Source organism: Falco biarmicus, chromosome 6 (assembly GCF_023638135.1).
Source record: "Falco biarmicus isolate bFalBia1 chromosome 6, bFalBia1.pri, whole genome shotgun sequence".
Lineage (NCBI taxonomy): Eukaryota > Metazoa > Chordata > Aves > Falconiformes > Falconidae > Falco > Falco biarmicus.
Window position 1 is genome coordinate 45,897,174 of NC_079293.1, and position 24,003 is coordinate 45,921,176.

The 24,003-nt window shown below is 41.5% G+C and overlaps 2 protein-coding genes across 4 annotated transcripts in view; one reads left to right on the top strand and one right to left on the bottom strand.

Annotated features, from left to right (window-relative positions):
* Positions 1-21,814, bottom strand: RMND1 (required for meiotic nuclear division 1 homolog). Of its 3 annotated transcripts, XM_056344759.1 has the most exons (12): positions 21,684-21,814; positions 18,239-18,756; positions 13,562-13,670; positions 10,525-10,600; positions 10,119-10,158; positions 6,616-6,716; positions 5,193-5,299; positions 3,120-3,184; positions 2,168-2,244; positions 898-1,018; positions 549-722; positions 1-117 (listed from the first exon to the last, which is right to left on the bottom strand). In XM_056344759.1, exons 2-11 carry the CDS (start codon positions 18,740-18,742, stop codon positions 651-653), a joined length of 1,272 nt encoding a protein of 423 aa, XP_056200734.1. In that variant the 5' UTR covers positions 18,743-18,756; positions 21,684-21,814; the 3' UTR covers positions 1-117; positions 549-650. The 3 variants fall into 3 exon arrangements, with proteins under 3 accessions (XP_056200734.1, XP_056200736.1, XP_056200735.1); XM_056344761.1 differs by lacking the exons at positions 1-117; positions 549-722 and adding an exon at positions 1,263-1,908; XM_056344760.1 differs by lacking the exons at positions 1-117; positions 549-722 and having other exon boundaries at positions 1,005-1,114.
* Positions 21,783-24,003, top strand: part of ARMT1 (acidic residue methyltransferase 1) — a 10,603-nt gene continuing 8,382 nt past the window's right edge. Inside the window, exons 1-2 of the mRNA XM_056344758.1 lie at positions 21,783-21,941; positions 23,475-23,580. Coding sequence (XP_056200733.1) covers positions 21,892-21,941; positions 23,475-23,580 — 156 coding nt within the window. The 5' untranslated portion in view covers positions 21,783-21,891. The remainder of the gene's footprint in view (positions 21,942-23,474; positions 23,581-24,003) is intronic.

The window sequence follows — 24,003 nt, forward strand, 5'->3', positions numbered from 1 at the left end:
CTCTATGGTGATGAGTATGACTATCATCCACTCGAGGCGCAGAGCGTGCTTTTCATTCAGGTGATTTCGCATTAGATCTGTCAGGTCCATGCAGTGCTGAAGCTTTTCATTCATTACCTGCAAGAGATTCCAAATGTATGGCAAATCTGGATTCTGTAAGGGGAATAAGACCACTACACAAAGGAACACAATCCACAGAAGGGCTTCACTGAGCAGAACCAGAAAGGTGTTGACACCTTTCTGCGAAAGAACAGAACAGAAAGTCCTGTAAGGCAACATGCACAAGCAACAGAAATTTCAATATAAATGAGCCTGTTATTTCAAGAAGTTCACAAAAATAATAGAAATTTAGATATGCATCTGCAGGTATTAAACTGCTTCTGGCTGATATCTACTCATGGAAACAGGCACAAGCAAAAGATGCAGCTTATTGGAATGCCTTGAAAGTGACTAAATATTTACGGTTGCTGTACCACCGGAAGAGGTAGTTTTAGTGCTTCTTACTCTGGTTCGGCAGTAAGCATCATGTCGTCCTTCAATGAACTGACCTGAATGATCATGTCAGTAAGAAGACTGCTTCACATCTGGTTTTTTTGACTTGTTTTCTTGCACGTGTTTCAGAAGAAGAATTAAATCTCCTCTTCTTACAACTACTTAAAGCCTAATTTAGTGGCTTGGGAAATACACAATCCATTAATGTGAGGCAGCGTTGTTAACCTGAACTGGATAGAAGATGTGAGTGGGTTACAAACGTGGAAAAGGGGATAGTATATAGGATCCTATTATTCTTTATTCAGTTTCTACAATTCAAACATTCATTCCTGGAGCAGTCTGTAACTGTGCTGAGCAAAGACAGCTGATCTGAGTGGAAAATTCTCCTAACAGTAAGACACCTACCTTAACTCTGCGATTAATGTTGAGGAACTGACAAGTCTTGTCATAGAGCTCTTCCAATTTTTCTCTATCCCAGTAGAAATCAGGAGTTATTAGCAGATCTGAACTCAGATTTATACGGTGTCTAAAAAGAATGGGTACTACTGTAGTTCAAACTTCCTTTTGGTGAATATAGGAGCAAATATTTACATAGCAGTTAAAAAAAAACAGAAAAAGTTTCCTGTAATTTTAAATAAAAAAAAAAGTATGAAAAGAATCTCCTTTCATCATAAAAATACAATAGTAGTCATTGTTTAAAATTGGTCACATCTGAAACTTTTATAAGAATACTGTACTGTGTAATACTTTTGAGCATAAATGACTTTTACCTGTGGCAGTGTTGCCTCCTCAACTCCTCACCTTCCTTGGCTTCTGCAGTTCGTCCTTGACTATGCTAGTAACTCACTGAAGCTGAAGTGGTACCCGAATGAAAGTTGCTGGGGAGCTCCTTAACAACTTGACTGTATCTCAGAACTCCCAAGTGTGACTAGTACTGCATGCTGGGTATGTAAGCACAGCACACCTTCCAGGACCAGGCTAAAGTTTCAACATTATAAAGGCTAAGACCTAAAATCTCCCACTTGCAACCTACTGCTCACATAAATCTTTGGACACTTAGAACATCACTGTTCATTACAGAACAGTCTTTCAAATAAGGATATAAAATCCAGTGTTTAAAACAGTAATCACTTTTTAAATTTACCTCTTCACTGATTTTTGAGTTTTGTGAAAAAGTTTATAATGCTCTGTGTTCTCAATGGCCAAACTTCACTTGAGAGGGGAAAAACCCCCAATAAATTTTTACAATGTAGCAGTGGTTTCTGACTAAGTTAAGGGAAGAACAGAACTCACAGAAAAGCTTTACTAACTCTAGTCTGTAGTTAACAGTTCTGCCTACCCCTGTCCTTCCTCCTGGTATCCTTTGCATACTCCAGTATCTACTGTAATTACTGGCGATGAGATGTGTTGCTGGACCTAGGGAGGGAAAAGGGTGCAGAATGTGGGCATTCACAATATGCTGCTTAATGTCCTAACAGACACCACAGTGTGAGTGGTGAGCCAGTGGGTCCTCTGACCACCATAAACAGCACACACAGTCTCCAGCCAACAGAAGGTTGAAGGAATCCTCACCCACCCCACCATGTTTAGTGTGTATTCTGGTCTTTGGATCATGCACAACTTAATTTTTAAGTTCTGTGTAATACAGTGTCTTGGGTGTATCCAGGAAAGTTACCTTAATGCGAAGAGTTCTCCAATTTTCTGCATTACATCTGCATGAGACAGTTTTACCTTCCTTCGTGACTTTAGTATCTGCAAAGTAACAAGTTTTTTATTGTTGGATCAAGTAGCATGTACCAGCAGTTAAGAAGTATGGAGTTTTACAGCCTGATGTATGTATATGAGTTAAAATCTGGATGCATATCGTAATAAAAAATTAATGCCTATCACAATAACATTGGAGTTTTATTTGCTTAGTGCCTTACTTATCTAGCTTTATAAGAATATCACCATGCAACTGTTCAAACAGGTTTTTCAATAAATCATTGAGTACATCATCGGTACCTATACAAAATCCTGGGGTATTTTCTATGAATCATTTCCTGAACGAGATATCATTCGGTTTTTCTTCCTACTATTGTTATTTTTAAGCCATGACGGTGCTCTTTCACCTTGCCACTACTTAGCCTTTTTACAGCCTCTTTCCTTACAACAAATAAAAAAAAAAACAATTATAGTTTCTCTTTTGAACTCTATTAATCTCATTTTATATGTGACATCATATGGGCTTTGTATTTTAATTAAGTCTCAGGAAAAACTCTTTTTAAGTCACTCAAACCTCTTCATTATATGCGAGTTAAAGCACATTACTTTCAGCGCAAGCTGCCAGACATTGTGTTTGGCCAGGTTTTTAAATGCTGCTTGTCCTGTTACGTGTACACATTCAACAGTAGCAGTGACAGTGGCGCAACATGGGAAACATTATTCCAGCAGATCCCCGCTCCCAACCCTTTAAAGACTGATGATTTCTTGTCCCACCACTGTGCAAGTGTTCTGAGCTTCTCAACATTGGCTTCATCAAATGCATTAAGCATTCAGTTGCTTTTCCCATATCCTCAGCTGTATCTGGACTGATCTTTTACAAAGCACATTAGAAAAGGAGAGGAGAGCTACAAACAAGACCTCACCTCGGGAATTGACTGGATAGATTCCACGAAGTTATCCAACAATGATTCCCAAATAGCCAGCTTTACTGCAACACAGAGGTGACAAAAGCAGAACACTGAGATGCAGATATGCTTTCAAGTAACTTTGAATCTGCTGACGTGCTGCTTCAAGACATGTTGATACATACGGACATTATTTGCAGCAAGCTACCGTTAGTATTATACAATCAATGCCTGTACATGTACAAACAAATCCAGGCTGGGCACGGACACAGCACTGCACACAGCGCAGCTCTTCTCCAAATGATCAGTTCAGATCCTGGAGAGTTTTTCCTTCAGCTCAAAAGTTACATGTTTGTTAAGTGCTCTCCTGTATGTTCAAAGCTTTTGCAAAGTACGTTCCAAGGAGGCTGGCGATAATGAGCCATCACGCTCACTTCATGTGGTGCCACTCAAAGAGTCTCTGCTGCATTTCTAGTGTCCTCCAGAACCCTCACTCTCCATTTGTCCAGTGTTTGATGCAGCATGCTCAAACCAAGTTGGCTTGCGTAGATACACCACCTGTACTTGCTGAAGTTCAGTTCAAACTTAACTCCCATTTTGTTTTTTGGTGAATACACTGTTCACTGAAGATGTTAACATCTATAGAAGCTGTTCAGCGCAGGCCATGGCAACATAAATTCTACTATGCCTCAGCTTGAGCCTGGAAAGATGTTTCTACAGGAAGATGATACAACTCAGGCCTTTGTTCTTTAGTCCACAGATTCCCAGACAAGAATAAGGTAGCAACAGATCAAACGTTAACCCTATTCACTCAGAAAAATTAATCAGGAATGATTTAATTGTCAAAATGAACTCCATTGTGGTAGTAATCAATATTATCATCTAGTCAGGACACTGATAGTAAATCCAATGCCAAGCATTTTTCACAATCATCTTTTGAACAGAGAGGCCTAATTCAAGCCAGTGACTTAACTGACATTTAATTTAGCCCCTGACAAAAAGCCAATAGGCATTTCAACTATCACCGATTATTTGACAGAGGCTGTTTTCCGCTGTGTCATGAATTTGACTTCAACTATACTTGCATCCTTTATTTTTATTGAACATTATTGAACTGTTTTCCTTCATGTGCATGTTTCACACTAACATAAACTGGTACCAATTATATCCCGGAAATAAATCACTTGCTCAGTTATGTGGCACTACTCTTCCATGCATTTGCTTTATGAATAGGAAAGCTATAGAGAACATAAGTTTTTTTCTCAGTAGCTTTTCCTTTGACAGTCAAGAACCATTTAGTTATGCTGTACTCCTTGATCAAGTGGCGTATCAGTTCAAAAATATGCATTCTGTGTTTAAAGGTGCACTTCCCAAACACTGCAAGAATCTTGTAATTTACCCTAAAAGCAGTAGGGGTGGACAGAACTGATGTCCTTTAAAGGTCTTTTCAAAGACAGCCTTACTGCTGCTAGATTGTACTGCCACTTTCTACCTCATTTGCAGTCTGAAGCAGCAGAGAGGGCATTTCCTCAAGCAGCAGCACTGCTGCTGAGCCTGGCTTCTTCCCAGTGCCCCTTGCTATCTCCTGCCATGGCTAGTAAGCCTGGAAAACACTATCTGTGGCTCTGGTCCACACCTGTATACCAGTACACCTCCCCAGCTGGGAATCACTGCTCTACATTACTTCTTCAGCTGACATCTTGCTTTTTCTGTTAGAGGAGATGATGTCAGGATTAATTACCTAAGATTATTGACAGGTTTCAAGTACTGAACTTTATGCTCATTGCTGTCCTAGAATAGTTCTCAAGGGTGGGGAACAGAATGTTCAGCGGAATGAGTATCTTCTGCAAAGTATGTTTCTTAATGTGCTTTGTTCATCTTTAAGGTGATTTCCATTGAATTATTCCAATTTATAGAAAACAAGGTAAAAACTTTGAAAATGAATCCTCCCACTGAATCACAATCAATCTTTGCAGTTTGCCTAAATCAGACACTGAGCCTTCTCCAATCTGTCACTGTACAGGTCCCACTTACAATGACATTTCACAAGATCTGTAGCATAGGCTGATATTACAAACAATATTAACTTACCAGAAAGGCAAAGGGCATTTGAAAAGGCAAATTTCTGCAGAACAACTTCATCACTATCCAGCTCAGAATTTAATAAGATTTCTCCTTTATGAAGCTTTGACTGACCTCTGTTAAAATAGGATTGAAACGTCTTCATTGACTAAGCCACCACCAAAGGAACACTTAAAGAACAATCAACAACGCAAGAAAGGTTGTTTGTTTATATAAAGTATGCCATATCTTTATGGATGTCATCCCCATCCTTGCGTTTTACTCACATTCAACCTGACAGTAACCAAAATAAATCACTAAAAATTAGTTACTCAGTCTAGTATCATGACCAGGTTTTCTAGGTTTAAATGAAACTGCAGCACGCTATGATGGTAACTACAGCATGACTATATACACAGTTAATTTAGAGTAAGCAGGATGCTGGCCTCTCTCTTGCTCTCAAGCTCCTGTATTATCTTTCTGTTTCTGTTTGCCTTTTCTTCTGCTACTTTTATGAATGTCGCTCCCTCCCTGCTATGATGTTACTTTCCCCAAAACCTCTATTTTGCATAGTGGGCCAGGAGCAAAGAAAAAGAGACATGAGAGTCCTTCTATTTATCATGTCAACCTCACTATGAAACTTGCATTAACACAATGGAATATATCAGGAATCACAAATTACACAATTGGATAGTACATGCAGTTTTCAAATGGCCAGGAAGAAAAACCTGCCCTCGTAACAGGTTACCTTAAATAAGATCAACCTCATTAGCTCAGCTCCTAGCGTTATAGTGTCCTGTCTACGAGATGTTTCTTGGTGCTGTTGGAAAGTGACAGAATTTATATAATCACTTACATAGAGAAATATTTCCATACAGATTATTTGCTCCTCATGATGAAAAAACACTATTTTACAAGGCAAGACAACTTGCCAGGTTTATCGTTCCACAGTATTCAAGTTATGGTTTTCCTAGGAAGTGAAGTGATGTGCTGAGTTACATCCTTTATATGGACCTAGAGGCCACTGAGGAAAAGCTTACACAGAGAATCCTCTTTAAAATCAGGCTTGTCTCAATAATCCTTATTTGTTTTTTTGGTTTTTTTTTTTTTTTTTTTTTTTTTTAAGGTACATAGTTTCTGTTTGGGACTGCTGTAGAATGTTCAGGTGTATGGGCAGGGAGCTTTGTAATTTACAAAATCTACTATATAACCAAGTCACAAAGGCCACTGCATAAATGCAAGTTTAGCAGTACAGCAAAATTTGTCAATTTGGACATACTGTTTTCTCCTTTCCTTATTTTAATCATTCGGGGTGGTGGTGGTGGTGGTGGGGTGGGGCGGGAGGGGAAAGAGTAAGAACACGTATATTCTTACTAGATGCTTTCATGCTTTCACTTGAATTTGTCTTAGGTGTCTATTAGCTTTTATATAAAGAGTGCCTGAAGATACTTACTCTCCTATTCTATAGTTCATCTCTTCATTCTCCCAGTAGACTAGTGCAACTTCGTATGGCTGGATTTCATGCTGTTCTAGTACTTGCATGATATTCTTCATCTATGAAAAAAAGACCACTGCATGCACAGGAACAGTTACCACGCACTATACTATCACTCTACAAAGATCTCGTGTCTAATAGGTTGATGATAACTCTTCATGCTGAAGTTATTTAAATAACAATTAATAGGTTTGCTAAGGAATTAAGTGATAATTAACAGTTTACTTCTGAAGCTATCTGTAGCTGCGTGGAAGAATTTGTGGCTATGAACACGGAATCTGTAAAGACTAAGATGTCATTTAACAATGAGCTGTTCAAGATTTTGGCAGATATCCTAAAGATTCATTCCCACACTCGGATAAGTACATCAGGTGGCTGTCTCTGCCGAAATTACTAGTTTGCTGATAAAATCAATAGTTTGGTTTCAGCTACCAGAGGTTGGGTTGTTTTACAGAAATCCTTTACTGCTACAGAAATCTGTAAAAATGCTTTCAACTGCCCACAATCAACCCTGTAAACAGTTAAATGTGCAATTTTACTTGGAGAAGTAATCTCATTGTCATTTTATTCTCAAGCACACTAAAACCTGATGCAGGAAGAAAGAACTCTTTTCTTTCACAAAACTTTCTCCTCTGACATCTGTCTTAGGATCCCTCATCCTTGTTTTTTTCTATGTGCTACAAGGCTCCTCTCATAAAAATCATTCTGCAATTAGCTCAAATTCTGAACCAAAAAATAAAAGCAGTCACCTACAGGTTTGTAAAGGCATTTAGTTACATAACAGTCAAAAAAACCCCTCACTACCACAATACACTTCTGATACGTAAATTCTTTAAAGAGGTAAATCTTCTACTAAGTCATACCTAAAACACTGTCTTCAAAACAACAGATAATAGTTTACCTTTTAGTGCAAAACTGTATGCTAGTAAATTGTTCATGAAGTGTATTCTCCAGTTAAATACTCTAAAAAAAATCTGTTGGATCACCTGCAAGAAGGATTTTCTTCGCAGTGCTAGCTTTCTTACTTGCTTTCAAGAAATTTGGCTATACTGGCTATGTAAGACACGTTAACATTTTTCACTAACCCCCCTCCCCAACCCTACAGCTGCAACTGCTTGTTTCATAATCCTGAATTTAATATTAGTGTGACTAGTACCTGCCATATATTTCAAGTCTTGTGATAAAAAAGGGTATGAAAAATTGTTTTGATTTTTTAAGCAAGGAAGGGTCTGCTGTTAGACCAGTCAGTTTGGCCAACCAGCTATGCTGTGTCCAGGGACAGTTCGGCAATGCAAACCCCGCTAAAATAATGCCAGAGTTAATAGCCAAACCATAATGCAGCATGCCAAACTTCAAGAGTGTGTTCAATTGAACTGAGGTGCTCTAGCTGGCTTTGTGAAATCATTACTAATACAGTAGTAATTACGCTGTTAATAGACTAACATTCCCTTCCAGAACTACAACCAGCTCAGGCTTCCCAGGGCCAGTACAGAGCAAGATTTAACAAAGCTTTACAGACCGCAATCAATTCTGTGAAATTCATGTGTCTTGTAATATGCGTACTTCCAAAGTTCTCCCATTGCTCTGGATAACGAGAAATTGTATTTCAGTGGCAGCTTTCTTTTATCTAGTTAAAAGTAATACAAAGGCTTCCACTAACTTGAGTTTCTTCTAGGCCCAGCCTAATTTTACAGAAGGGACTACCTGTCACACAGCACACTTAATGAGAAGAGATGTTCTGGATTCACTAAATACAAACTCTTGCTATTACAGGCAATCACATCACACAATTTCCTTTTAAGAAAAAGATGAAACTCCACCTCAAAGCTAGTTTTGCTTTTTGCCTGTGTTATTTTTGGTGGGGAAGCTGTTGCTGTACAACCTCCCTATTCAGATATTTTAAAGCACTATTTTACATTTTGAATTTCTATTAATGATCAGTCTGTATCTGCTAGTTTAAAGTGTTTTTTCTTCTCCTAACAGTCATTCTGGAGTACTTTTAAAAAGCAAGTTTGTCCACTCACAGCAATTCTCTAAGTTTTGTTTTACTGAACTACTTTCAGTTTCTGTTCTACAGTTTGATTTTCTTTTTTGCTTCAGTTCATTAAAACATGTGCATAACACCTCTATTTGAGCAAGTCATTTGGAAGTTAAAACTTTGACTATGATTTCAACGAGCAGAAAACGGCAGTTTTCCTCCGCTTTTATAGATAAAGCTAGCAACGGACCAACTAAAGGTACTAGCACTGACAGGAAAAACGTGGTATCAAATTTTCAAAGGTACTTAAGCGTGTACAACAAACCAAGATTTTTTCAGAGTACTCCAGTGGTAGAGGTGCCCAGCTCACAAAAATCAACAGGAGTTAGTCAGCTAGTCTTCAGTAATACCTATGGATCAGTACTGTAGTTACGGCCATAGCATCCCAAGTGTGCTACAGGCAAGATTTGAAGGGAGAACTAGTATCTTTTTGTAGGCCAGCTGTCATACTGACCCGCCCCAAAACAGACAGGAAATGAGGAACATTTCAGGTCTGAAACAGAAAAAGCAAACTTGAATCCAGAAATTGTTCACATCTGGAAACAAATGTTCTGTGTTTTCATTTACTTTAATGAAAATCCTCCTGTGAACTCCTGTGAATCTTAGTATCATCTATTCAATAGACCATTTAATTTCACATATTCTGCCTACTGATAAGATTAAGACTTTTCCTCTTTGTATCTGGACTCCATTTTTATTTAACCACAGTACTAAAAATATATCACAAAACCTGTTAAATAACTATAAATATATTCATAAAAAAAGATATGCCTGTGGCATACCCCTCTTGGTCAGCAAAGAGCACCCAACTATCATAACAGGTTTGTCATTTCAATTATCAACACATTTTAGCAATTAAATCAATCAATATACATCTTTCTTCAGGAAAATTGCTAGCTGCTAGAAACACAAAGCATTAAAAAGTTGCTTACAAATCTTGCCTCTTGCAAAGTTCTGCAAACATAGGTTTTGAATAGTTTTGACTTGAATGGACTAGAACAGAATGATACTTTTTTCCTAACACATTTTCTGTTATATTAGTGCCTTTCAAACAACCGTTCACAGGTTGATTTTTCTGATCTACTTCCTCCAGATGTAGAGCTGCAAGAATTTTCTTATTGTCAATCTCACTAGATTAAGCTTTCAAATTCTTGGCCTTAAGTAGAAAATGTTACCCACTTTGTGTTACACATAATCTTTGCTCATTTTCTGCAGAAATTCAAGTTTCAAAGCTGATACATCAGCGACCCACACACTCAAGGGCAGCAGCAGGCAAGCACCTGCACTCCTTAGGAGAGGAATCGGTCCTTTTCTTTCACAGAATGATCCAGGCTCCCAAACAAAGCCCAAGCATGCCGAGCTTTGTGGGACTGATAAAACACCTGCTTACGAAGTTTTTGACAAACAGTTTTGCTTTACTTACACTCTTCTCTTCCACATTCCAAAACACAACAGCCCCTTCCCTGTGAATTCAAGGAAAAAACTGATGTGTAATCATACTGTTTTAAATGTATTTCAATGAAATTGTCAGATTGTACTGGGCAATTTTTGTCATTCTGAATCATGAAACTTAATACTATCTTTGCAAAAACAACATAATAGTTGTTTTTAAACAATACCTTAATTAAAAGAAAAACAAACCACAAGGTAAGTTATTTTTTAACTGTTGAAATAATTCTGATTTCCCCCCCACCAATCATTCTGATTGGGCAGTTATTCCTCCTCGAATTTCATGAGGTAATATAACGCAAATATCTAACAAGCTGCACTACTTCTTTCACACCATTGCTATTAACAAAATAACACTTTGGGCATGATTTATAGCTTACCTGAAAAAAAAAATTATGCCAGAATCATCACCTTTTGCAGAGTGCTCAGTACCAACCACCAAAACATTTGCAGCATCTAGTTTGAAATACATGAAAAAAATTGAATTAGTCAAACTTTTAAACATGATAGCTATTAAGCATATAATTCCAGTTTAACAGTTACATGCTAACATGTCAGTCAGTCCCAGATTTTATTTTTCTGATGAAAATGTTTTCAAGGGAACAACTACAATATGAAACTACACTGCTTCTCTGAAGTGTCACGCTCTAGACAGACTCAGCTACAATGCTGAACTTCACTGCAATCTTTCATTAATGAAATGTGAGTTTTGAAGAAAAAAAAAATACTTATGGGAAAACTGATGCAGGGCATAGTAAATAACCAGGAACAGAACACAGCAGTGGATGTGCAACCTGAGTGGACTGTGGAAGTTGCCCACAGGTGCAGTGATATTACCATTCAAATCTGCTTGCCCAGATCTCTCTCTTTTCTATATAGTAAGGGACTAATCTACACTCAAATTCTGCTGACTTTGCTTTCACAGAAACACGAAAGAGCACACCCTCAAGACAGGAGAGGGTACACCTGCATTTTCCTCCAGAACAGAAGCATGCTTTTGAAACAAATCTTCCAGCCACCATCATTTACCACACTTCTGATGTGTTAAACTGGATTTTTTTTTCCACTAAATTAAAATGAAAGAGGAGCTCAAAAAATGCACCTGTGGTACTCCAGCCACAAGGTTTTGTGTTTTTTTTCCGAATTGTTACATTTGTTACATGCATTTATTACAAAGGACCAGACTTGTGCCAAGGTAGGGACAATGTCCCAAAACTTACAAAATGTGCATGATGGATTCTCAAAACAGGGTTTTGTTTTTTTTCCTACAGGTCTGCTCCACTGTTCTACTTGCTAATATAGACAAAGTTATATAAGTCCTGATGTGGCTTTGACAAAAAACCATTACTTTCCAGCATTACTCATGTTGTTTCAGAACTAGTGGAAGATAGACCAGCAAAACTCCCTATCTTCTATTATAAAGTGAGACTCCGCAAACAGGAATTTGCAGGGCCTAACACCTAAGCCTTGAAAAGTTCAACCTCTTTGCAGAACGATCACAGGTCAAGTGACAAGGCATCAAATTCAGCCCATGTACAAATTCCACCCTCTGCTTTACTGCTCAAGCCATACAGGCCAGGTAGACTGAGGCCGCAGCGAAAGATGCCTAAATATTGCACGCTCTTTTGCCAATACCTGAACTGAGACCACACACTTGGTCTGCATGAACTCTTTTAAAGACTTCTCTTCCACTTGCTGTTCCAGTTCAGAAACGCATCATTTGATGAATCAATAGAGCAAGTTTTGGGTGTGGAGTTTGAGTTCACCATGGATTTGCCTGCGTTTTCTCATTTGCCTTTTCAAATATCACCCTTATCTATTTATCCACTCAAGATGAAACACAATTGAAGAGAATTTGGTCCATTTTGGTCCATTCTAAGCGGAGGTACAGGATCTGCCTCCAAAATGTCTTTAAAGAGGTTGAAAACAAGAATAATGCTTAAGAAGAACACTACAAAGCAACAAATCCACACAATAATTGCTAATTTGGATTTCTGTGTGATAATATTTTTTTATTTTCCAAGATTCAGTGTTTGAGCTGCTAACCAACCAGTCCTACACACACAAGCCAACTACCACAACACATCAGATCTGCTGGCATAATCCAACATCCTTTCACCATTACTTCCTCCAAACTTTTGATAAATAGAGTACCTATTGTGAGAAGTCAAAAACCACACCATGAAGAAATGAAAAAACTGTCAAACCCACACTCCCAGGGTAAAATACCAGCAACAGCAACATTTGCCTTACAGTAATTCACAGTCATACTAGGGATTGTACGAAGTTTCTAACCCAAAGCTGTGAAACCACTGTTGGTTTTAATACAAAGGAACATGAAGCCTATATGCTAAAGCCCCTTGTCTTTTTGCCATGTTCAACTTTCTGAGCAAGACGATCTTGGTAAATCTTGTCTTTGAAAGAGACCCACTAGAGCATTCTTGCACTTGGATTATTAAGAGTTTGAGAGACAGCCAGATATTTGATAACCTCTACTGAAGTGCCCATAAACACTACCTGTCATTCTCTTGGTTTCATATAATCTGTTTATTTAAAAAAAAAAAAAAAAAAGATTCTACTGCCAACATATGAAAATCACAGCTGTTCTAGGGCATAAGGTTCCTTAGGCTATAAAAAGCTCCATTTGTTTTTCTCTTGTATTATATATACTTCAACTAGTTCCAAGCCATACTTTCCTAAGTCTTCAGGGATACTCTGAGCAGAAATCAGAACCAATTATTTTGCTGAAGCCTAGCTAAGTGAAGCATTCAACAATTGCTAGGATATATTTGACTCAGTAAAAAAACCCAACAAAACAACCAAAACCCAAACAAACTATCAACTGCATTCTCTTTACTAGAACTAAGCATTTATGTGTATATCTTTTCCATTTCACTTAGTCAGCAAGATTCTCTCTCGCATGCCTTCCCCTCCAACCCTCAGTGATTTACATTAATAGAACTGTGGGTATGGAAAGAAGATGCAACTTCAAATTACAAAATTTTTTTGACAGCTGAAGCACTACGGTGTCACATTACTGGAAGATTAATTAAAATAAAGAAAACTTTCAAAATCTTTTCAGTTAGCAAATTTCCATAGAAATTCTTTGTACCAGAAAAATTTCCAAATTTATTTTCCTGCATGCATCTAATTTTTCAATAACTCTAGTGTAATACTAATTTTGAGAAAAATTATCATAAGATTAACAGCAAGTGCTGGTTATACTGCTATTCTGTAAGGTTTAGTTATTTTTTTTTAGGCAAATGGAATTTTTAAGCAAAGCAATATTTTTATAGGCAGTATGATATATTCCTCGGTATTAGCAGAATAAGAATACACAGTTATAAAAATTATATCCTCATCCATATTTAATTTCCCAAGGTATAACATTACTTTTAATATGTTTCAAAAATCTACCTCTAGGCAAACTTGTTATTTCAACATATCCATGTGAAGTCAGGTCATGACACAGATTACCAAGATGATATTCATCTGCTGTTGCAAAGGCTGTGCACTGCATCAGATTCTGCACCAAAGGAATAAAGATTTGAGTTAGGGCAAGGCTGAAGCAAGATGTCTGTAAACAACTGTTTGCCTCAAATTTATCACGTGAGTGACATTTTTAATTTATTAACTCTTTTCCACAGTATCATTGCCATGCTGTCCACCTAGTGCACAAATACTAATGAGATTACTTGCTCCCTGTTAAGTGGCAAAGCAAATCACAGACTGTGATCAAACCAGGTGACATGAACAAGTCACACCAAAAACTTCGTTACAGAGCCACAAAGTGAACCTTTCTTCCCCGAGTGCCAACCAAATGCTTTAACAGTAGAGCTACACTTGCTACTCCTGTCCCATCCTACAGCTTATGCCATACTTGGCTGACCACTGAAATAAAAAACAAGATACCCCCAAAATCAGCTTTAATTTTACAGACAAATGGGTGTTCAACTATCCTAGCTTGTTTATCAAGCAGAAGCTCCAACTGCAATCATGATGTTCTTCCATGCACAAAGCTCACTGCCCAGCTAACTCCCAGGGTATGAGCTGCTGCAACACTGCAGCACAAAGTCATGAATCTCCTGGGCCAGTTGTAGGTGCTGCAGATCTACAATGTCCCCGCCTTGAGCTGAATCTTGCACTAACAACATAGTCTCAACTGGCACCACAGTCCAACAACAGCCAGTTTCCCTCAATATTCCACAGCCTTAAATAACTAAAATGCCATATTCAAACAAGTAACTGGAAAAATGATGCTAACTTGCAACAAGACTGACTCATGCACGGCAAAGAAATCAGAAGTCATCCGTGCAAAGATTTTCTTGATTAATCAAACAAATCACAATAAACCGATTTACAAATTCCACTAATTTTAAGTGGATTTCTTTGTTCTGATACTGTGTATGTCCCATGATGATGTTTTTCAGTACAATGTAGTGGAAGATATCCAGAAAGCAATGTGTCTCATTGTGGATCAGTCACTTCCCAGCTTTTTGTAACTAATACAAATGGGGATGTAACTAACAACAAATGAACAAAAGAACAGTACTCATCTGCAAGCATTTATACCCACAATACACTTCAACTTAAAATCCAAATTGTATTCTCACAGCACTCCTGCAGCATCAAACAGCAAGGCTTAAAAAGGTGTTGTACTCCTTGGGAGGCCTGTTACCAGTCATCACATTCCCAACCACACATTTAAACTTCTTTTTTAATGTTAATATTCTGTTACCACTTCCAAAGCTTTGCTTACACATCATCTTAATCCAGTAATCGCTAACAGAAAATATGTTTTAAAATTACAATATTCATTGTAATTTTATAGGCCTATTTCCATGACTGTACTGTGAGGCTGAGTTAACAGGGGAACAGAACTGTTTTCAGTTCCCTCGCTGCAATACCTTTGAAAAGTTGCAATATCACAATTTTGTCTGTATAAATCCATTTTCAATCTCTAAACTGCAATGCGAATTATATATTTCAGATTCTCCCAGACAGCTCTGGTTACTAGAAGTATACATGTCCTGCCATGAAACCCTTCTGTCAAGAATTAAGGGCGCAAACTCTTATCTAGCTAGTGTATAATCTGAAAATATCTATCTTGCTCTATGCTTCCCATAGTTTATTACTTGTGCTATTGGCTATTGTTCACTCCAAAGCAGGTACACTAAAGGACAGACCTTATGGCTGCAATTTTAGTTTCAATGTAAAGATGACACTGAGTTAGAACCAGAAGTTTTCTGCTAGACTACATGCCCGAAATAGCATTTTGGATATGCACTAGTTTGTTTGGTTTGGGGTGGTTTTTTTTTTTTGTTTGGTTTTTCACACTGTACTGTTTTACTTGTACTTTTAATAAAATCTCCAATGTTACCCATCAGATGAATTGGGTGTAATTTGAGGTTAAGATATCTAAAATACATATGCCCACAGGCATGCTAGATACCTAAGCTTCCATGATAGCTGGAGAAGATAGAGCCAGGAAGTCTATACTGTAACGAGTGATTCAGCTAATCCTAAAATAGACCTGCTTACTGGCTGATTAACCTTAATGCCATGCTTTCACCTGCACATTTCAAAAAACCAGAATACAAAATCTGTACTGGCGCTAGAAAGAAACTCACCACCCTCCTCCTCTCTGCCTACAGCTGGGGCTTCATTGAGATTCTATTCAGAGCACCGCAACAGCTATCCTTAGGAGTAGCTATCCCAAGTACCTTAAGAACTCCTTTTCTGTACCATCACACCCCCAACAACTGTACAGGCTCATGGAACCATCATTCTCCTTACCTCATCCCTTCCACTTTAAGCATACACAATTTTATAGAAAGAAAACCTGTAGGATGAGCGTAAATCCTGATATCACCATAGGAATTAGTCTTTATCTTAAGTGTAGTAAATACTATATCTTTACTTGAATTTCAAGCTCTTTCTATACTATATGTCTGTAGCATTAAAAATTAGCTCTGAGGCTTTTCAGGCCATCAGACCTTACGATTTTAAGTAAGCTGAGTAGTGGTACTCACTGTCAGACTGACTAAACCAGTTAACTGCTTTCAAGTAACTCCTCCACCTATCCTGAAAAACTGGTCTTACCACCATTTATCACTGCTGGGGCTCAGCACTCTGCCTGTAAACAACACATGAAGACCAGGAGTGAGGAAGACCTCATTCACAGACTGTTCTGCAAAAGAAAGGCGTCAGCTGTCAGGCCCTCCCAGACAGAAAACACCAGAGATCCTCGGGGTTCATCTAACTGAGAACCTTTGGAGCAGGTCTAGGAGCTAACGTTCCAAGGGGCAGAGCGGTAAGGCGAAGAGGCAGCAGCCTGCCCCTGGGTACCTGCCCTGGCAATAAGCCCTACGTTACTGCAGGGTTCTTGGCTGCCTCCACACGTGCGCAGAAAGGCAAGAGCAGCTTTTTTGTGACACCAGGATTTAGAGAAAACTGACTGTGTGGTGAAAAAACCCCTCAAGAACCCTCCATTTGTGCTACTTCTATTAGTCATCTTGCAGAAATCAGCCACATCTGTAAGTTCTTTCTCTATACATATCTATAATGAAGTACACAAACAGGTAAAAAAATATGTTTATTCCAAAATACTGTCAGCCTGCGGTCAAAGTGACAGTCTGTCTGTACCCCTGCAGATAGGGCTGTATCTCTGACCAAACCATAAGGGGTTTATTCAAAAATATCTTTCTGTTATGTCTGAATTTATGTGATTTCTGGCACAGCATTTTGCCCTGTGGAAGCTTCCCCAGAAAGCATATTATTATTTCAGTATATCAGCAAGTATTTTCTCCATTTCTTCACAATGGAAGAAAGTAAAAATAGAAGTGCATATTACTTGCATACATATATATGAAAATGTCAAACAAAGAAAGTACTTGTATTCTATGCTGCCACTTAAAAGCCTCGAGAATCTGAGAAAATTGTCACTTCAATTCACCCAACAACAAAAAGAGGAAATTTCTGAATGTAAATGTCATAGTATGAATAACAAACTTGAAACATTACATCATGTTTCAGGACTAATATTATTCACTTTCTTTTTTCAAAGCAATGGGAAAATACAAGTGGGAACTAAACTGTCTATAATGAAGTCTTTATGTTACATTAAAGCATATCCCTGGTCATCATACGAAATATTAAACAGAAGCATAGATAATGAGAAGGCAAGCATTAAAACTTCAGTTTCTGCGCTCACGTTCAGTACATCATGTAATATGACATATTGTGCAATGTGGAAACTATTTCTGAAAGCACAATACTTGTTGCAGTCTCATCTATAATACTATTTTATTAACAATACCCTGGAACTCAGCTGTTTTTGCAGCTTGAGGCCAACAGCAACACTTCTTACACCAGGATTTTCCTTGGAGATTTTCCTTGGAGATCTTGTATTCAAATGATCTTGGGTATTGAGGCTTGCAAAGAACTATCTTAGGGAGAAACAGCCACAAATGCACTGTTCCACTTACTTGTACCCAAAACAGTTTGTTGCTGCAGATACTCTGTATACCTAGGAGTCTGGAGATCAAGGTGCTATTTCTACACATGGACTAATTTTCCTCAAGGAACACTGGCTACATCTGCACCTCTGTTTCCCATCTGAAACTTAATCTGAATGTGAACTTAAACTATTTACTTTCATCATCATTTCTGTTCGAGTGAAGCCTTAAAACTGGGTAAATTGGACAAGCAAGGATACCTAGGGCAACTTAAATTATTCTGAAAGCTAGACTTTGTTTCTCAATATTAAAAGTGAGAAGCACTGTGACAGCACTGGTTAAAAATTATTTTTCATGGACTTCATCTTCTCTCTTTAATAACTACTTATCTTCCCTCCAGTTTTGTTTACACATTGACATTAAATCTCTATTTTATCTTGAAAATACCAGACACACTAGTTTCTACCAAGCTTGTTTCTGTCTGCAGCATTCCAACACTAGGGTAAATAATTAAATCCTCCATCACTAAATAAACATGTTCATTTTACTAAAACGTTACTCTAAACCCAAATTTGAATCTAAATTAAATTGATGAAGTTCCCTTAACGTTATACAGACTATAAATTTTATACTTTACCTCCATGTCTGATGGTAGTGGCTGGTTAGCTCTGGATGGCTGCTTGGTCCTTGGTGCCTTTGGTGGCCTCTTAACTGGCTGGTTACTGTGTTTTGGAATAATTTTTCCAGCTGATACAACCGAGTAAAATCTTGATGATATGTTGCTAAATTTTTTAATATGCTCTGCATTGAGCTTGTAGTTTTCCGTTATGGCCACACCAAAATGTTTCCAGGATGGAAAAAAACCCTCCCCACTCTGATAATAAACATTTTTTCCCAAAGCTGATCCATTTCCTTGGAGCAACTGCCAATTCTTGATTTGTACACATCGACTTGTCAAATAAGGGGAAGTGCTTCTCACAGCATACACATTCCAAGATTTTGCTGTTCTGTGAGCTGTTCCGTCAACTTCATTATTCTGCTTCAATAGCAGATGTCCAGTTTTCTTAAAGGTTTGGCATTGGCATACTGTTGTTAAAGTGTGGAAAGATCTAGCTGGAAAGTGCAGAAGTTTCAGTCTCATAGCTTCCCTCAGACCTGTATTTAAAACAAACAAAATCACCCATCAACCTTTTGGAAAAAATGAAAAACAGCATTATTTTTCCCTTATCTAAAAGGTCAGCCATACTCCTTCTGCACGTGTTAGTACTCCTAAGCACATACATATTGGTGGGATTAAAGAGCTTTTTTTCAATGCTGTGGAAATAGTCTAATTAAAATCAATACACAGTATTGAGCTGCGTGCTTGCAACACATGGTGAAAAAATAGAATTGGCTGCTACATCAATATATAAACAGGCATCTTTCTGTTGCTCAGTCTGCGTAGCTGTCTGCACTCCCAGTAACTCTGCCGACAAAATTACTCATGAGCAAGCACACACCTTAAAGAGGACATCACATTCTGTGAATCATTAGTTTATACGTAACAAAACCAACAATTAGATTACTGTGTGGTTATATGGGAATGTCACCTATGGAACACACACACTGATCAACATCAGCTCATAGTGCCTTATCATAAACGGCCAAGCATGGATCCAGCTCCATTCATCTGTCTCGACTAGAGTGAGAGCCGAGTCAATCAGGTTACGGTCTCGATCCTGCTAGTATACACTGGTGCAACAGGGACCTGGCTTGCAGATCTACCCATGCTGACAGAAACGCGACAGTGTCCTTACTCTGTTATTCCAGACTAAGAGTAGGTTTATTATATTTACACTACATTGCATGAGCTGATCAAATAAACTTAGTATCCACAGGCCACAGACTGAACACCTCAGTGGCTGTTTCACTTGCTGAAAAATCACAGTGTCAAATCCCTGCCCCCACCAGCTTTTATTAGCCAAGAACATTTCCCTTGTGACATAAAATCCATCTTCAGCAAGTTATTAATAAAAAAAGTCATTAAGTTGTGTAGTTTGAAAAAACTGCCGGTTTCAGATCATTTTTCAAAACTGTGTAAAGAAAGATCTTCAATACTACCCATACACTACCTAACGTAATAGTTCAAACAAGGATTTCCTTAAGAACAAATCATTGTGTGCTGACTGGAACAAGCCCTCCATCCTGACAAGGGTACCTAGATGCTAGCACAATATACACTTAACTTGAAAAAACCCCAAATCTCACCCTGACATAACTTAACGGAAGGGTAGTACACTAACTCTGGTGAACGATATACAATTCTAAAAAAAAATAATATAAATAAATAAATATATAAACCACCTTTAGGCTATCACAGAGTAATTAACATCTGTCATAATTTTATATACTCTTCACTTGTAGCTTTTTGCCAATTTAGTAAGCCTCTTATTTGCATACTTATTAAAATAAGCTGTTGCTTTTATTTTAAACTTGTCCTGTATTTAAAAAGCAACCCAAAAGACTCTGCCTGGGACAAGGTGCTGTTTTTAAAGGGCCTGTTACACCTGGATAATAGAGAGAGCTGGCAAACTCAGCAAATACAACCCAAGGTGGTGGAAATCCAGGACGAGGCAGTAAGTCTCTGGTGGTGCGGGGTAACTAGCAGAAAGAGACTGACAAATGCCAGGTAGATCCATACTTTCCCAGCCAACAAAACCTTGTGTCAAATCACAGCGATCCCAGGGGCGATTTTTCGACAGCACAGGCTAGTAACAAGGAAGCAGTGATCATACATAACGAATCCCATCGAGGAGCCCCAACGCCACATTTGCAGCAGCAGAGGCACCCAGCCAGCTAGTGCGGAACCGAGCAAGCCAGGAAACAAGCAGGACAAAGCGCTACCACAGGGCAGCGGGCGCCATCTCCGAGCAGCAGCCACAAATCTGCACTTGACTTTCCAACGTCCCTTTAATACAAGACACACTTTATTCACGCCCGTTGCCTTTCAAGGCCGGGAGCCCAAGCTTACTGCGGCAGAGCCAGCAAGATGGACAAATAAGCCGGGCCCGCTCCACGGCGGACAGACCAGACCGGCCCGGCCCAGCCCAGCCCAGCCCCGCCAGGTGCTGCGGACCCCGCAGCGGCGAGACACCCGGGCCTCATCTGCCGCCGCCAGCCGGGCGCTGCTCTCCTGCGCCTCGCCGCCGGCACGCTCGGCTCCGTCCCTGCCCCCACCCGGCGGCGGCGGGCCCCTCACCGCCCCCGGCGGTATGCGCGGAGGAAAGGCAGCGGCCTCGCTCCCATTGGCTGCCAGCCGGGGAGGCGGGAAGGAGGCGGCCGGGCAGCCAATCGGGAGGAGAAGGCGTCTCGCCTCCGCAGGAAGAGCGAGGCCGGCCCCGCCCCTGCCCCAGGCGGCGGCCGAAGTGCTCAGGCCCCGCCGCGCCGTGCGGCTCCCGGGCGCCCCTAGCGGGCGCGGAGAGACACCACCCGCTAGGCCGAGCGTCACCCCGCGGGGGGCCCGGCCCCCCCTGTTCCGTAACGCTCGGCTTCCGCCGCTGCTGCGCCACCGCCGAGCCCTCCTCAGCGGAGCGGCCGCGCGGCTGCGGCGCCACAGTACCCGAGTACGGGGCGAGGTAGGCAGGAGAGCGGCCCGGCAGCCGGCCTCAGCCCTGGCCCCGGAAGGGGCATTGCGGGGGCGAGGGAGGGGACGGGGCAGAAAACCACCGGCCGCCCTCCCGCGGGTAGGGTCTCCTCAGCCCCGAAACCGCCTCCCCTCGCTCGCCCTACGGCCGTGCCCGTGGGGCCCTCCCACCCGCGGCAGGATCGGAGTCCGCGGGTGGGGCGGGCGAGACCGCCCCTAGTCGCCACGGCCCCCTGCGGGCGCTGCGGCGGGCCCAGCCCGCAGGCGTCCACGCCGTCGCCCTCCGCCGCTCCGGGGGGCGCCGGCAGGGGCCACGCCACCCCCTGGCCCAGCACGAGCTCCCACCGGCGGCGGGAACCCGCCAAGGGCAGCCGCGCCGCCGTCCCGCCCCTCCCCACGGCGCCCGCCCGCCGCCGCCGCGGGAGGGGCGAGGCGGTTCCCGCCGCGCGCCAGCACTGACCTGGGGGAGGGGGCGAGCCGCTCTCCGCCGCGCGAGCCGCGGCCCCGCCCACCGCCCGCCGAGCTCCGCCAGGGCGCGCGGGCCGCCAGGCCCCGCCCGCCGGCCCGTCGCCGTGCCGCGCGGCGGGCGCGGCCGCCTCGCCAATAACGTCCGGCTGCCGCACCCCACTTCCGGGGGGCGGCCCGTCGGCTCGCGGGGGCGGAGCAAGATGGCGGTGGTGCCGGCGCTACCGGTTTCCCTCTCGGGCAGGTTTAAAGGGTCCGTCACGGCCTGGCGCGCTCGCCCCTGGCAGCGGGGTGGGGGACAGGCGGGAGCTGCGGGGCTGGCCGGTGCCCGCTGCCCGGCGGCGGGCTGCTCTTGAGCGCTGGGCCCCCTCGGTCGGGGCCCTGGCCTAGCGGTGGGTGCCGGGGGCGGGCGCTCGGCCCGTGCGGGCGGGCGGGGGCGGTGGCAGCAGCGCTGCGTCGTGGGCGGGCCCGCTGGGTTGGGGCTGTGCGGCCGGTAGGGGGCGCTGTGGGCGCGGCGGTGCCGGCGCCTCCTGGGGCCGGTGCTGCTTCGCCGCGCCCTCTCGGGGCGCTGCCGTTGTCCCTGGCCGGAGCGGGCCGTGCGGGGGGACGGGGACAGGGACAGAGATAGGGCCAGATTGCGTTTTTGTTGTCAGGCTGTTCTGGGTTCCCCGCGCAGCAGCGGTACCGGTCCGGTTCCGAGGCGGGGACTCGCGGGGTAGTGGTTTCCGGGTAAAGTCATCCCTCACGCCGGTCCGAGCTCGCTGTAAGGGTGGTCGCGTTTTGCCCCTTGTCCTTCTATAAACAGTGTTCGTGGAAAACGCAAATCAAGTATATAGCAGAGAGCAAGTAGCGTGGATTTTCTTGTCGGTACAAAACATGCTACAACTTTAAACAAACCTCTTTTAATTCTAAATTTCCTTGACTTTACACCTGGGTAACTGTGCAATCAGTGAATTTGTTTTGCCTAGAATTAACTGCAGTTTTCACTCTTTTGGCAGGGCCAGTCATTTAGCCCTTTCCTCTTTGAAAAGACTGGCGACCAATTTGAGATTTTGTTTGGTTTTTTTATTAGTGTCCACTGGTTTAGCACATAAACATACTTTCAAGACTGTGGTGGTTTAACCCCAGCAAGCAACTAAGCATGGGACAGCTGCTTGCTCAGTGTCCCCACCCCCAGTCCCACTGGGGGTGGGGGAGAGAATTGAAAGGGTCAAAGTGAAGAAAATGCATGGGTTGAGATAAGAACAGTGTAATAATTGAAATAAAATACTACTAATAATAAATTGTCATGAAAAAGAAAATAACAAGGAGAGAGAGAAATAAAACCCAAGAAAAACAAGCGATGAAAGCGCTTTACCACTAACTGACTGATGCCCAGCCAGTTCCTGGGCAGTGGTCCCCCCAGCCAACCTTTGCCCCAGCTTTATGTGCTGAGTATGATGCCATATAGTATGGAATATTCCTTTGGTCAGTTGGAGTCAGCTGTCCTGGCTGTGTCCCCTCCCAGCTTCATGTGCACCCCCAGCCTATTTGCTGGCGAGGTGCTGTGCGAAGCAGAAAAGGCCTTGGTTCTGTGTGAGCCCTGCTCAGCAATAACAAAAACATCCCTGTGTTATCAACAGTGTTTTCAGCACAAATCCAAAACATAGCCCCATACTAGCTACTATGAAGAAAACTAACTCTATCCAAGCCAAAGCCAGCACAAAGGCCTTACATTTATTTTAAAAAATGGAAGATATTTCATCATTCCCTCTCAATAATAAAATTTTGATCCTCTCCTTTTTAGATCCTTTGCATATTTTACGATTAAAGACAGACTGCCCCAGATCCTTACAAGAGTTATTGATACTCTGCATCGACATAAAAATGAATTTTTTGAAGAACATGGTGAGGTAAGAGTAACATCTCTTCTTGCCTGAGATCCCCACCCTGACCCCTGAGACCCTTTCTCTGCCTTGTTTTTACTGGTTTCTTACTGCAAACATTATTTGTCTGTCTTAATCTTTTTTTCTGTTGTATTTTTTTCTTTATCATCTCTTTCTTGTATCTGTTTTTCATTAATTTTTTCACTCACCTTTTTCTGATCTATCTGTTCTGCAACTGCTTCACTGTCTCAAGGTTTTTGTGTTGGTGCAGTGTTCAGTAGACTGTAGCATCTTCTGAACATGGCAATGTTTCGGTACTCTTCTGCCCTCTAATAAGCAAAAAGTCCAATATAATAAGAAGTCCCATGAGTGATTCGTTTTAGGATGTCAGGTGTAAAATGAGCTTCATTTACCAAAATGTGTTTTGGATTTAAGCTCTGATTTGTTGGA

Excerpts from the sequence above, each read along its gene's own strand:
- RMND1 (XM_056344759.1), bottom strand. The coding sequence starts at position 18,742 with ATGAGACTGAAACTTCTGCACTTTCCAGCTAGATCTTTCCACACTTTA. Across the intron at positions 2,245-3,119 it reads CTATCCAGTCAATTCCCGAG|ATACTAAAGTCACGAAGGAA; the intron begins GTGAGGTCTTGT and ends GTTACTTTGCAG. Across the intron at positions 1,019-2,167 it reads GGAGAACTCTTCGCATTAAG|ACACCGTATAAATCTGAGTT; the intron begins GTAACTTTCCTG and ends CATTCTTTTTAG.